At 30.4% G+C, this 15662-nt stretch overlaps 1 protein-coding gene across 1 annotated transcript; it reads right to left on the bottom strand.

Annotated features, from left to right (window-relative positions):
• Window positions 1-2424: 2424 nt before the first annotated feature.
• LOC117933113 (ethylene-responsive transcription factor 5-like) lies at window positions 2425-3434 on the bottom strand. The gene has a single exon (XM_034854500.1). The coding sequence runs from the start codon at window positions 3341-3343 to the stop codon at window positions 2513-2515; it is 831 nt and encodes a 276-aa protein (XP_034710391.1). The 5' UTR covers window positions 3344-3434; the 3' UTR covers window positions 2425-2512.
• Window positions 3435-15662: the final 12228 nt, after the last annotated feature.

Here is a 15662-nt window from a genome sequence, read left to right as displayed (position 1 = left end):
CGAACCAAAGCTTCATCTCATAATTATTTACATAGGATATTGGAGTGTAATTGATTCTCTATAGTGGGATGTTAATTCAACTTCAAAATTGGATTATGAGGGAGTCAATACTATCCTGTGGGTCCTAGTGATCCCCATTTAAGTTCATATACCTTAATGACATGGTTTATAAGAATTTGATCAACTCTAGGTTCACTTATGTGTATAAAGGCCTTTTAGTAATTACATAAGGTTGTACAGGGGTTAGTGAAATGATATTTTTGGATTGAGCTAATTGATTAATTGGATAAGCCTATTAGGTTAATTAATCAATTAGGACCCTTTTTGGGCTAAATTAAGTAAAAGTCTATGTGGACTCAAGTCACTTAAACCTAATGGGGAATCCAATAAATACTCCCTAAGGGGTTAGGGTTTCCAATCAGTCATCTTCCACCATTAGAGACTAGAGAAAGCTTTAGCCTCCATCCTCTCAAACACTCAACCATTTAGAGTGCCAAGGTTCAAGGTTGACTCATTGGGCAAAAGATTGTGGGTTTACGAGACTTCCGACAACTTCGCATTTGATTTTCTTCAAATAGGTTTAATTTGGGAACATCCAAATCAAAGGAAAAGTTTTCTAAAAGCTTTTTTTTTCTAGGTCCTTTAATTTTAAAATATATTTTTTGCTCTTGTTGCATAGGAGTTTTCATGCACCTAACCTGAGTTTAGGATAGAGAATGGAGAGATTTGGGTTTCCCTACACCTTTCTTCATTGTAGGGAGTCCAAACAACAACTCCATCACAACCTAACTCCATAGGAATTAGATGAGGAGGTCTATATGCAACTCCCACTTGGGTTCATGTAGTTAGAAATTAAGAATACATTTTGTAGACTTCAAAAGTCTCCTAGTGGTCTAAAATAGACATTTCACCAATGGTTTGCTAAGTTACCTTATGAGTTGTTGCATGTAATATACAAGCCGTGAAAGACATATTACTCTTTGTTTACTAAGCAATTATGTTGATGACATAATTATTACAAGAGATCATCCTAAACCAATTAAGACCACAAAAGACTATCTCCACATCAAATTTAAACTCAAGATCTTAGTCATCATAATATTTATTGGGCATTGAAGTTGCACTTTTCCAAGGATGAGATTTACTTGAAATCAACCCAAATATGTCCTCGAAATACTTAGACTTTGTTTGGTTCCTAGAAAATACTAAGGGAAATAAGTGATAAGGAAAATAATTTTTTTCATATTTGGTTTTACTATAGAAAATAGTAATTAAGAAAATCAAATATAATTAAAATTAGTAAGAAAGTTGTATATTTTTAAATTATTTAATGTTGAGATAGAAATGTTAAATAAGTAAAAATAATTTATTGATTTTGAATATATTCTTTTGTTTCTTTATATTTTCTTTTCTTCTCTATTTTCTTTCTCTTGCATTTTCCCTCAAACCATTCGGGAACTAAACATGACCTTAACAAATTTGGACTTCTTGGAACAAATCTGTCTCAAAAAACCTATGAAACAAAACGCAAAAGTTAAGCAAAACAATTGTGTAACTTCTTTTGGATCCTTCACAATATAGGTGCCTGATTGGTTACGAGTCTATCTCTCTGTCACTAAGCCTTATATCACCTATTATATATGTCCAAACACTATAGCGATTCCTTGACAAGCCAAGATAGCCTCACTTTAATTATATTATGTGAATGTTGTGTTATCCAAAGTGAGACCCATGCAAGACATTATTCTATTACCGACTCAATTACATGGTTAATGTGATTTAGATTTGACTAAGTGTCTATGTTACTTTCTTAAAGACCTAAGCTTGATCACTTCTAACCAACATACCTTTACTATCAAAATCAAGCTACTTTACAAATTCCTATCGGTCCAATCTTCTATCAACCAGCGGATAAAGCATATTAAAATTGATTGTCACTCGACTCGTGAGAAAATAAAAAAGGGTTGTAGTTCATAGTGATTTTGTTCCTTTGCAACAAAAATTGGTGGACATTTTTTACCAGCATATAGGTTTCATAATTTGACATCTAAGATGGGTTTTAGAGATTTACACGTGCCATCTTATGGGGGTGAATATTCTCCTTTTTAAATAATTTTCATTTTTAAAAAATAATAATAATACCAAGTTCACTACTAAGATACCTATGCCATTTCATACTCCACTTGCATGCATGCTAATGGACCAGCTAAAAATTACTCTATCAACCCCATTACAAAAAAAAAAAAAAAAAAAAAAATTGTTTATTTTATTATTATTTAATTAATTTGATATTTTTTTTATATAAAAAAAAAAGACTTATATCATGTTATAAAGTTGTCAACTATGTGCATCAGCTAGTATTTTAAGCCCTGGCCGAAGTATTTTTGTAATGATTGATTTGGAGGACGGCAAAAAGGAACAGTGTGAGATATAAACAAATTCAATAATGTTCATAGAAAATGTAAGAATTCTAGTAATATTTCAATGTCTTTGGTAAGGTAGACTCTTTGATTCAAACTATAAGCTGAGAATATGCTATCCAAGGATGGGGTGATAACGGCGTTAACGGTGGCAGATGGAATATTCCCTCCATCTCTCTCTCCTCCCAACCGGCCCTAAAGTTTGACGGAGTTAATGGACTAACTCCTAAAACATGACTGGCTGCCGCCAGCGTGCTGTCGGATTCGGGCAAGTGCTCTTGCTTTAAAACCTTAATCTCCACTTGTTGTCTCTCTTCAGTCTCACTGTCTCTCTCCCTTTTCCGGCCGGATATTGCTGGTGGTTCAGAACCCGACCAATTATCAGCTTCAAGGGGGAAATTGAGAATAGCTTTGGAGCCACGCATCTCGAAAGCAGCTCGATCATAAGCTCTGGCGGCTTCAATGGCAGTCTCGAATGTCCCCAGCCATACCCTCGATCCTCTCCGATTCGGGTCTCGAATCTCCGCCGCAAATTTCCCCCATGGCCGTCTCCGCACGCCTCTGTAATGCCTGATATCGCCTGAATCGGACTCCGCCGGCGACTGAGAAACGGCTGGCTGAGGGACTGAGATGCTGAGTGGAGGTCGCCGATGACTTAATGTGGAAGTTTTGGGGGATTTGGTTTCAAACTGGAAAAACCCTGATGGAGCCGAAGTAGAGCAGTCGAGGAGAAAAGGGTTGTTTTCATGTTCATGGAGATTCGAGTAATTAGAGAGCGGAATAATATCTGAGGTGGAAGGACTTGAATCAGAGGTTGAAGTTTGGGATGGATCATTTACATGAGAGACGAAGCTTTCGAAAGCTTCAAAGTCGAAGAGAAGTTGTTGGTGAATGAAGTGAAGCGATGAAGCTTCTTCTGCCATATCAATGGAGATGAGCACTGGGAGGTAGTGTAGTATTGGCACTGCAAACAAGTAGAGAGAGTGAGAGTGGAAAGGAGAGAGTGTGGTGGAGCTATATATAACATGATATATAGAAAGAGGAGGTTTCAGATGAGGTTCCTAGTTGGGGGATGAAACTTCTTTGTGGCATCTGTACGTCAACATCGCAAGTGGGATTTAATATATTCAAACTTATGGTTTATATTATTAGTCCGACTGTGGTTTCTTGGGTTCTTCCCACATGTATAGAGGGACTTATGGTTTAATAAAGAGACTCTGAGGTCCAAGACTTTTCAATGATAAGATCTGACTCTGGATGAAGCAGGTGTATCCACTTGGACCGGACAGCTTTCTCAACTTGGGTCACTCCTATGGGTTCCATCCGCATAGTTGCCCCCTCAACCACATGCCCACCAGCTGGCATGCCCAGTTGCTACCGCCCAATGAATAACTATTTTTTATTTATTTAATTCAACTTTATAACATTTTAAAATTTTAAATAGTAGATATTGGTAAACTTTATTATATTTTAACACTAAAGAAAAAAAGGATAATTTGTTGTGCCTTTCTTGTTTCAAATTTTATGGCTAAAAGAAGATTTTCGAGGTCCAATGATTTGTCCCCACTTCAAATTTTGAGATCATATTTATGATACATTTGTTGGAAAATTTTGAAATAAATCCTTGATAATAAAAAAAAGAATTTATCTGTGTTGATATTTATACGTGTGTAGAAATAAATTTTTTCACTAAGTTATTGCCATGTGTTAATAATTTGCTAATAATATATTGACATGTCACATAAAATAAATAAAAATAAAAATAAATATTATAATTTTCATAATTAGTTAATTATCATAATTAAAATGAACAATAACTCTCATAATAAATAAGATAATTATCTCTAAAAAATTTAGAAATCATATCAAAATAAAATTCTCAACCCTTAACCCTATAAAAAGAGGGTTCCTCTCATTCTAAAAGACATTTTGAAAAAGGAAAGAAAAATTGGAGAGTTTTTGGAAGAAATTTCTTAAAGATTCAAGAAGATTCCAAGATTTCTTAGAGAAACAAAGAAGAATTTAAGATTTCTTGAAGAATCAAAGAAGATCTAAAGATTTTTTGAAAAACTGAAAATGATTTAAAGATTTCTTGAAGAAAAGAAGACTTGAATTTTTTTTTTTTTCTCAGAATACTTCATAATCTATTGTTTGTTAAAGAAACCCCTTTTAATCCAAAATTAAGCATTAAATTGCTTAAAATTTGTGCTTTTATCTTTGTAAGGAGAACCAAAGGGCATATCGGGGATTATTATCTCAAATTATCAAATTTACAAATTTTATCCATAATTTCTTCATTTGAGGAAATTTGTGTGTACATATCTCTGGCACCAGTGAGAAAACTCAGTCTCTTATCTCTTCCTTAATTACAAGAAATCTACACTATATCATATGAAGTCTCAAAAAAATAAATCTAGTCATCAAGGAATCAAATCTATTTATTTTGATCCAATCAAAGTAATTGGAACTAAAGTGTTGGTCCCATGACTTGAAACAAATTGAAAGTTGCTTCATTTCCTAAAACAACTATGGTTCTAAAGCAACTTCTCCCAAAAACCTAGGAATCTCCTTAGAAATCTTGCGAGTAAAGGAAAACAACATGGTTGAAGAAGTGGAATGTCTCAAAAGGAAACTCTAAAGACTTCTTCTGCTAAAAAAGACATTAAGTCCAGTAGTGGATCTAAGCCAACATCTTCATGCGAGACCTTAAAAGCAATACAACCAACAACAATTGATCATATTACTTCTTCTAATAGCATCATGCTAGTCATGATGACAAACTCAATTCAACTAAAAGAACAAATTGCTCAAATGGTCAAACAAAATGAAGTCCTTACAAAAATCATGAACAAAAATAATGCCCAAATCGGTCTCCTTATGGGCAAAATTAAAAGTATGTAAGAATCAAGCCAAATGGTTGTTGATCCATCCACAAGATTTTCATTGAAGAAAATCCTTATCATGGTACTGAGAGTTCTAAAGCACAAGAACTCCTTATGAATTTTCAAGTTTCTACAAAGTAAAAGAATTTATCCTTGAAACTCTTAAGAACAAGGATGAAAGTAGTGTTTTGTCTTCCCATACTTATGTTAAGCCTTATTCTCAAAGGATAGAGCAATTAAGAATGCCTATAGGCTTTCAACCACAAAAATTCATACAATTCAATGACAAGGAGAACCCAAGACAACATATTGCTCATTTTATGGAAATCTGTAGTAATATAAGCACTAAAGGAGATCTCTTAGTCAAGTAACTTGCTCTCTCATTAAAGGGAAATGCATTTGATTAATACATTGATCTTGAGCCCAGCTTCATAGATAGTTGGGAACAACTTCAGCGAGAGTTCCTCAATCATTTTTATAGTACATGGCGCATTGTAAGCATGATAAAACTCACAAATACTTGCTAATGGAAGGATGGACTTGTTATTGATTATATCAATACATGGAGAAATCTAAGTCTTGATTGTAGGGATAAGTTAATTGAAGCTTTAGATATTAAGATGTGTACACAAGGAATGCATTTGGGGTATGCATTATATTCTTCAAGGGATAAGACTAAGAACCTTTGAAGAATTGTCGACAAGAGTACATGACATGGAGCTTAGCATTGTTGCTAATGGAAGCATGGATCTACCTACCCAAAACCTAAGAAGAAACAAGGAGAAGCTCGACAATCACAAATGGGGCAAGGCTTCTCTTAAAAGTAGTAATAAGGAAGCTATGACAACAAATACAACTCCAACCAGACTCTTGAACAAAACAAATAAAATGAAGGATGATTACAGTAGTACTTAGAAAGATAAAGGTAAAAGAAAGTTTACTTAAAAAGAAATGTAGGACAAGAAATATCCATTCCTTGACTTCGATGCCCCTAGAATGCTCAAAGACCTCTTTAAGTTAATAAAACTTCCAAAAATAAAATGTCCTAAGGAGGTTAGTAAGATAGATGATAAAAAAATATTACAAATATCATCGACTTGTTAGTCACCTTATTGAACAATGTTTTGTTTGGAAAGATAAAATAATGCAAATTGACCCAACAAGGAAAAATTGACCTTGAAGATTTTAACAACTTCTCACTTCATATCATGAACTTTCCAACTTTATGACAAAGAAATCAACTTACTAATACAATTCAATTTGGGTCATCTAACCCTATTGAAGTACTGAACTTCATATGATCAGTGCCTTTTCAAGTTCCTCACAGCATACAAGAACCTATTGTGATAGGTTTATAAGAAATAACTATTTATCAAGAGTTGAAATCATTTATATATGAAGAAAAAACATGAACTCTTGTAACTCACTAGAGAAACAAGAAATCAAATCCACCTAAGCCACCTTCAACACAACCAAGAAAGATCAACTTACAACATGCTTTCATGTAATGAAATACCTAGATAGCATGCACAACTTACAACATGCTTTCATGTAATGAAATAGGGTTAAAACAATTCATGATAACAAATAACTATAATGCAAAAAACTGATATATATGACATATGCATAACTGAACAAAGGGCTAAAATCCAAAGGAATATCATCTATCATCTAGGACATACATACAAGCTCATTGTTAAATTTAAACTAATACTTAGGATAGCTACGAGTATCAAAATTAGTAACAAATGAAAAAAAAAAATATGCAGTAAGGGGAAGAACAATTGTATCCACTTGAAAAATCCTAAACAAATATCTAAAGACACTATTTTGTCATGGAAAAAATCAAACAACATCCTCATTATGTCTAAATTAGAGAATAAAATCCAAAACGAAGTCAAGATATGTCAAACAATACTAGGTTAAAATATAAGTTAAACACAATACAGAATTTCCAACATGTTAGAATAGAAGCTTTCACAAAACAAATGCTAAAAAAAAATCTATAATGTGAATTAAATTGTAAAAAATTCTACAGAACATCTAATACATGTCTAGTCTATCATCCACAAAGCCAAGCAATCATTCAAATAACAAAATTTAAACAAAACCACCTAAAAGTTTTAGAAGGTCTAGAACAAGGTAGAAAACAATGACATGAATATACCGAACTTAAAAAAATAACAAAAACATGCAGATGTATTCTAAATTCATACTAAAAATCATACAAGTCATTTAAGATGTCTATATTGTACAAAAGATTAATCCAAGGTCAGAAAGCATTCACAAGAATTCTTAGATTTATGTTGAAAAGTTACTAATTTCTTTTTTAAAAAAAATTAAACTTGATATATGAAATTTTTTATTATACCAAATTAGAGATATTAAAAAATTTTACAATATCAAATTTAAAAAAAAAATTAAAGCAATTTTAATGAATATAATGGAAAGTCCTATTTTATTTTATTTTTTTACGAGAGTTCTTATATTTTATATAAAATTTATTATTATTATTTTATTTTAAAAAAAATAAAAATAGATAAAGTATATCATAATGATACAAATAATAAAAACTAAAATAAATAATTAAATAACACAAATAAAAAGGAAATTAAAAGTTATTTTACCAATTAACTTTAAATTAGCTATAAATAATATTTGAAAATGCAAACAAAGTTCAAAAGGAGTCAATTATTGTTCAATTAACATGCATATTTCTTAAGTAATCTCATCATAAAAGTGAGCCATAGAATGCAGCTAAGGATTACATTTTCCTCCACTTGTGTGCTATTGGATGATAAATGAGGATAACCCATCATATACTCTTTAATTATAGGTCTCTATGATCATTCATCCTTATAAAGTTGTGAATTGCACAATAAACAATAACAATATATTTATGTATATTTTAGTGCATTAGGCTATTTATATTAATTTGATAATTTTGTTTCATCCATTGGTTTAGGACTTTATGTACTTTCGTATGATTTATGCTTTTTTGAAGATTTAAAGTTGCTATAGAATCAATTTGGGATTCAATAGGTAACTATGGTTGAGTTAAATGAGAATAATGACATTAAAAGACATAGTGAAATTATGAAAATTAGAAATAAAATTAATTTAAAAATAAATTTAGATTGAGAATTTAAAAAAAAAATTAAGAAATTTGGTAAATTAAGAATTTTAAAAGAAAAATCTTTCCAAATCTTTTTGAAGTTAAAATATGAAATCTTTTCAAAATTTTCTAAAATTCTTAAGTTTCTAAATGGTTTTTGTGGTAAAATACGATTTCTAAATTGATTCTAAGTCTACTAGATTTTCTCTTTATATGCATATTGAATGTTCTCTTAATAATGAATGTGCCTAGACTTTAAGTTAGTATTCTTTGTGCTTAATCTAAAACTTTCAAAAAGTTTATGATTTTTATTTTTAGGCTCGTGAGAGAGATTCACATCCCCTTAAGGCATGAAGGGTCCACTAAGGAACAAGCCTGGTGATATGTCATGAAAGTGAGATTAGGTATAGGTTATTGGGTGTAAGTCTTAGAGAGTAGCAACTGTCAAGTAAATTTGTGTATTTTTTTCTTTATATTTAGTGGATTATAGCTCTATGGTCTCTAACTCTATGGTTTTTACATTTGCAAAATCTTTGAGATGATAGGCTTTGTTGGTGGTTTTGTTTCTTGTGCATTATTTATTATTTCCATTTCCTTATATCAAAAGATAAAGTTAAAAATAATTCATTTTGGGTTAAAAAATATCAAACATCTATTCACCACTTTCTGGGTATTCCATAAGCAAGATCTATAAACTTTCAATTGTTATCAAAGTATGAAGATATTTACAAACCAAAATTTTCTTATATTCCTATCTTTCATCTTGTTTTCATGGATTTTTTTTTAAAAAAAAAAAAAATCCTTTTGGCTTGTGAAAATCCATAATTTGATTCAAAAGAAGCTAAAAATAATATATTCAATAAAGAAGAAAAGAAAACAAGTCAAAGTTCTCGTCTTTTTCCCCGTAAAATGTCAAACTCCTACCCGCAGAAGATCTAAGATGCGTAAACCCTAGAACTAAGAGAGTTTATATAGTATCTTCAATGAACTAACATGTGGCACACTCTCATTGGTCACTTATTACAAGGAAAAGTCATGAACAACCTAAAAAGCTTAAAAAAATTACGAGTTTTAAATGAGTATAAGGCATTTCGAATTGGGTAAAGGCATTTGGAACTCGTTTCGACGTGTCTCGAGGCTTAAACTTAATCACCAATGGTTGAGTTTGAAATTTGGGTGAGTTCCAAATCAATTTCAAAATCAAAAGTGGGAGAAAATAGGACCAATTTGAAATCAAGAAGGTGAGTTCGAAATTCATAGTGAATTTCGAATTCACCCACTACCCATGCAAAAACTCCATGTTTTCGGATTCAACACGCATGCTTGAAATATGTAGTAGGATTCAAACTTAGCGTTTCCTTGCATTCCTTTGAGTTTTAAATGAACAAAAACCATTTTGAATTCAAGTTGTTAATTTTGAACTCAACTTTATTCTTTGACCAGTTTGCTTTAAACATGCACAACTTCCTCAATTCAGCTTCGATTTATGCTTCGATTTATGCATCGTTTGAAGCATTGGATTCCGGATTTCCTAAAAAATGTAATATAGCTTACCTAAAATGGACTTCGGAAAAATGTCACCTCAAATTCAGAGTACATGTTGCCACTAGATTTTGAGTTCTAAATTTCCATGCAAACTTGATAAATCTTGCTTCATGCCTCATTTCCCATGTTTGTGTGCCTTCTTTCTTACTTCATAATGGTCATTACTCATCTCTCAAACTTATGATATCCTTTTCTTGTCTTTCCTCATAGTCCATAAGTCTTGACTCGCTCATTTCCTCATTTAACTCTTTCTTGATTTTTCAAAATCTAAAATGATTCAACTTGCACCCTTTTATTCCCTTAAACTTGATATAAATCTCCAAAATAAAATTTAAACTCATGGTTAGGGCCTTAGCATCAATTTGGGTCAATTTAGATGATTTGAGTGTCTTATGGTGCATAAATCATATCAAACATGTTCCATTAGAGCACATAGTTTGGCTTCAATCATAAAATGTTTTCTTAAAATCTTGCTTTGAGCAAGAAAATGGTTGGAAAGTGGTTTTGTGAATAACAAGAATTAGTTTCTTAACTACTTGCAATAAATAGTTGAGAAGATGGTATATCCTATGGGCTCCCCTTTGTCACCACGGAATGACCTTTACTATTATTATTTCAACCAAGATACCCTAAGGTTCCCTTGGTCGGAAGCTGTCCAATATAATCATTCACATTAAATTGAAAATCTCAATCTGTTTGCTAGATCTACATCTACATATTCATTTTTCATAAAACATCATCTATTTTCCAAAATCTCAATATTAAGGTCTCAATAGTTATCATTCCAAGCCAAAATGTCTTCACCATTAAGCATTTGGAATACCTTAAAGGAACCTTTAAACTTTGATTTCCAAATATGTAAATGTTTGGTTATTTCACTTAGGTTCTATGTGATTCTATTTGTTAAATTGTAGTATTAAGGGATCACTAATGGTCATTTCAAGTCAAAAGGGTATCACCCTTAAGCACTGGAATACCCTAAAGGAACCCCTAATCTTCAAATGTTAAGTAACAGAAATTTTGCCTTGATTTAGATAATAGGGATCCAAATAACATGTGATAAATACTATAAAAACCTCATGAGTGAAGTCATTCTAATGGTGGAAGGGGATTACCTAAGGCTCTCTTTCCTCAACCTAGGTGACTACTCATTGGAAATTGAAGGAAAGTTAAATTGAAAGAATAAAATAGAGATCAGAAAACTAAACATAAGAATTTTAGAACTTAAAACTAAAATTACATGAACTCAATAATAGTGAAAAGATCCAATACACTTTCAAAGGAACCAAATTCAAAACAGGAAAATAACCTTAACCAAAACAATAATGTAAAGAAAACATAAAACACAAAAATAAAAAATAAAAAATAAATCCAAGATTTCCTCTTTCGCAAGATAAACTCCAAGAATCGAGCAAGCACGTCCACGACTCTCCCTTTCCCCCTCACTCCCCACCCGTAAAAAATAAATAAAAATAAAAAAACCTTCAATGGCTACCCATTCCCCCTTTATATCATTCCCAAGCAAGCTCTAACTTCTCCTCACATGAGATAAGTGACCTTTCATGTGAAAAAGGTCAAATGATGGTTTGGAATGAGTAAGCCATTGTAATTAACCCATTTCCTTGTGTTTAAACATCATAAAAGCTCACTCATGGGCTATCATGTGCTCCTTAAAATAAGGCGATGACAACTAAGGAGTGGTGCCCTTGGTGACACTCTCTTGAGTTCACTCACATTTCTCTAATCTATTAATTAGGCAAATAACCTCTAAAAATTCTAAAACTGATAAGATTTAATTTTGGAAAGAGAGGAATCTAAGAAAATTAGTTTCAGCTTGATTGGACAAGTCTAACCCCTTCAATCACTTTAAAAAAATTTATTGGTTAAACAAGGATAACACCTAAGAACTCCTTGCAATTTCAATTTTTTTGTTCAATTCACCCTTCATTCTTGAAATATGGTGGTAAACATAAAAAAATTTAAAGAAAACATGAGAAAACCAAGTATACACAAGGTGACATACAATTTCTTAGTTGAAGGGTGCTCTTAATGATATACTCAAGCTTAAGATGCAATAATTGACCATATTTTTATTAAAAATATGGCATTAATCATGTCCAAACACCTATTAAGATTATGTACAAATGTTCATGTTGTCATAGAAGCAGTCACACTAGTGATAGGTGTCATATTAAGAAGTTTGAAGAATTTATAGGCAAATTAACAAGCTTGTAGTTGAGTCTAAGATATTAAAAGATAAAATCTATTTTAATAGGAAAAAAAAATATTTAATTGGTTTCAAAAGCTCTTACCCAAGTTAAGCTTAGGATGAATATTCATAATTTCCATGTTAATAATTCAAATTTGACTTTCAGAGTCCCTAAGACTAGACAAATTTGGATTAGGAAAGATGTCCTTGTTGAACTTAAAAATAAAGATTTTCTTAGGATTTTACCTTCTAGGAAAATCTTTAGGAACTTTCCCTTCTCAATAGAACTTTCTGTTTTATAGCATAGAGTCTTTCATTAGTGTTTCATCCTTATCCCTAGTGCTATGTCAATTTTAGGAGTCCTTAGAATTTTTTAATTTATATATATTTTCTTCTTAAGACTTCGTTATTAGTGTGCTAAAATATTCCTCCTGGTTAGGGGGATTATATTTGTATTTATGAGTTTAAGACTTAGGATCATTGCTTTAGGGGGAGTCATCTTTTTTAAGATCCTTGGTCTTTTACTTTTCATACTTGTGGTTAGATGAATTTTGTGGTTACTTAATTTATTATTATTTTCTTACATAGTTTGAGTGATCTTTCAATTTTGTTACCCTTTAAAGTGTTTATTTTTCTATTTGTGATCCTTAGGATCATTTTAATTTCCTTTTAGAATCTAATAATAAAGTAAATAGAGAATATGCTATGACTATTTGATAAAATCTTCTTAAGTTTGATTCTTGTGTAAAGATTCAAATTCAGGGAATCCATGAGCATTATACCTATTAATTTTAAATTGATTTGAAATATCATTTTTGATATGATTCAAAAATGTTTCCTAAAGTCAAAAGGTCTACCTTGGTAAAATCTAAATTATATATATTTAAACAATATGAAATTCATCACTTTCAAAATTGGGAAAACCCTCTAGTGAAAAAAACACTACCTATGCATGAAAATATGATTTCTCCATTTATGGTAAAATGTCTCCACTATGAAAAAAAAAAAAGTAAAATGAAAAAGATAAAAAATTGATTAAAAAAAAAAACCCATCAATTGAAGAAGAGTAAAGTTGTGCTTTAAAAATCAACACTTTATCATAGTAAACAGAAATCCAATGGACTATTTTCAAATTAAATGCATTTTGAATTGATTAACAATTAAGCATGATCTAATAATGCAATTGGATTTTTAAACTATGTAACTTTAATAAAACAATAACTTGATGATCTTGAGATTATATTCTTTGGATGATTTTATTCTTGTTAGGTCTTCTTTATTCTTGATAAATTTTAGAGTCTAAATTGGAATTAACCTGATTCTTTTGATTATTTTTATGAAAAATTTACATCAGTTTTTTAATATATTATTTACATTATTTATTATTATTTTAATATATTAAGTCCTAATGTTATTTTGAAAATTATAAGGATGTGAATTAACATCCTTTGTTTGTTTTTTTTTTTAAAAAAAAAAAAAAACTCTTTTTTGGATATATTGGTTTTAATTGTCTTATTTCTTTATCTTTGTCATTTTTGTGACAAAAGGGAGGAGAAATTCATATTATTGTTTTGGTATATGATTGACAATTTGGGGATTGATATTTTTCATAATATGTTATTGTTTGTTTTTAGATTAATAGATTGTGATTAGACTAATTTGGTTTATCCTTTTTTTCTCACACATTGCTTTTCACAAGTTTTATTGATTAAGTGTATGTAGATCAAAGGTTCTAGATTTCAAGAATTTTGAACAAGTTGCAAATATTGAAAATCATATTATAGGATGTTTGGTTAGGAAAAGTGATATTGAGCGATTTGTAAACTACATTTTAGAGTATTGGGGAGTTTATCAAATCATTATTATATTATCAAAAAATTGCCAAAGGGGAAGATTGTTAATGCATTAGGCTGTTTAGATTATAAGTTGGCAATTTTGTGTCAATCATCCTGATTTAGGATTCTGATAGGCATAGAGTGGATTTATGGAAATTAGGAATAAAATTTATTAAGGAAAAATTTTAAATTGAGAATTAAAAAAAAAAAATCTTTTAAGAAATTTGGAAAACAATTTAAATTAAGAATTTTAAACAAAAAATCTTTTCAAATATTTTTGAATTTAAAATATGAAAATTTTCAAATTTTTTCTAAAATTCTTAAGTTTCTAAATTATTTTTTGTGATAAAATATGATTTCTAAATTGATTTCACTAAATTTTCTCTTATATATGTTTATTGGAAAAGTTCTCTTAAGAACCAATGTGCCTAAACTTTTAAGCCATTATTTTTTATGTTTAACTTAAAACTATGAAAAAGTTTATGATTTTTATTCTTAAGTTCATGAGAGAGATTTGCATCCCCTTAAGGCACTAAGGATTCATTAAAGAGCACACATGGTGCTACGTTGCGAATATGAGATTAGATATAGGTTTTAGGGTGTAAATCTCTAGGAATAGCAACAACCAGATAAATTTGTGTACCTCTTCTTCATATTTAATGGATTATAGTTCTATGGTATTTGACGTCATGATTTTTACATCTGCAAAGTCTTTAGGACTTGAGCATTTAACACTTCAAAGTATTGCTGATGACATTCCTCAATGATGATTTTCTATAATTAAAGCCATTTTCTAAACTTTGAGAATGACACCCTCTTCCCTTGTAATCATGTAAATGATATCTTTCATCACGATATGGAGAAAGGAAACTCGGCATATTGGTATATCCTAAATTAATAAGATAATATTTTCTTGTCTAAAATATATTCATTTTAGTTCTTCATATGCAAATTATTTTGTAAGTTATACTTTAATTTTTTATAAACATACCATGTGAAGATAAAGGAAACTTATTATCTGGATTAGTCACATATTCTAAAAAAAAATTAGAGTTATGAAATTTTTCTTTGAATTATGGGATAATTGGTGCATGTTTGGGCCTCAAAGAAATTTTTAATATGTTATAGACACTTTAAATATGTTGTAGAAATTTATTATTTTTTTATCTCACCTCTATGCTTGTCAAATAATTCAATCTTTGCATCACTTATTGTTCTACCTTATACCTATGTACTATGATGTTTGGTTATATTTGGATTCATTTATGCACATTTGAGTTCCTTAGGGTTTTGGGATGTGTTCTAGCTAGACACTTTGAGTATGTTTTAGAATTTTTGTTTTTATTTTATCTCATCTTTAATTATTTTATAACTATCTAGTTGTCGTCCAACTTCTATATCTCTTATATAAACTTGATAATTTAGTCTCTCTTAGCATGCTTTAACTTTCTTTGACTTTTGATTTAAATTATAAACATCTTATACATATTAGAAAAGTGTTCCTTTATATCATATCTCCTCTTTAGTTATTTTCTTTGGATCTATTATGTAAATACCTGCTTGTTGTCCTGTTCTAATCCTTATGCATGTTTAGTATATTTTGATCCACTTTGATGCTAGTTTAGCTATCTTTGATGCTTGATTTTGATTGTGTAC

Source organism: Vitis riparia, chromosome 16 (assembly GCF_004353265.1).
Source record: "Vitis riparia cultivar Riparia Gloire de Montpellier isolate 1030 chromosome 16, EGFV_Vit.rip_1.0, whole genome shotgun sequence".
In the NCBI taxonomy this organism is placed as follows: Eukaryota; Viridiplantae; Streptophyta; class Magnoliopsida; order Vitales; family Vitaceae; genus Vitis; species Vitis riparia.
The sequence above is the reverse complement of the archived record's forward strand: the minus strand, read 5'-3'. Positions and strand labels throughout refer to the sequence as shown.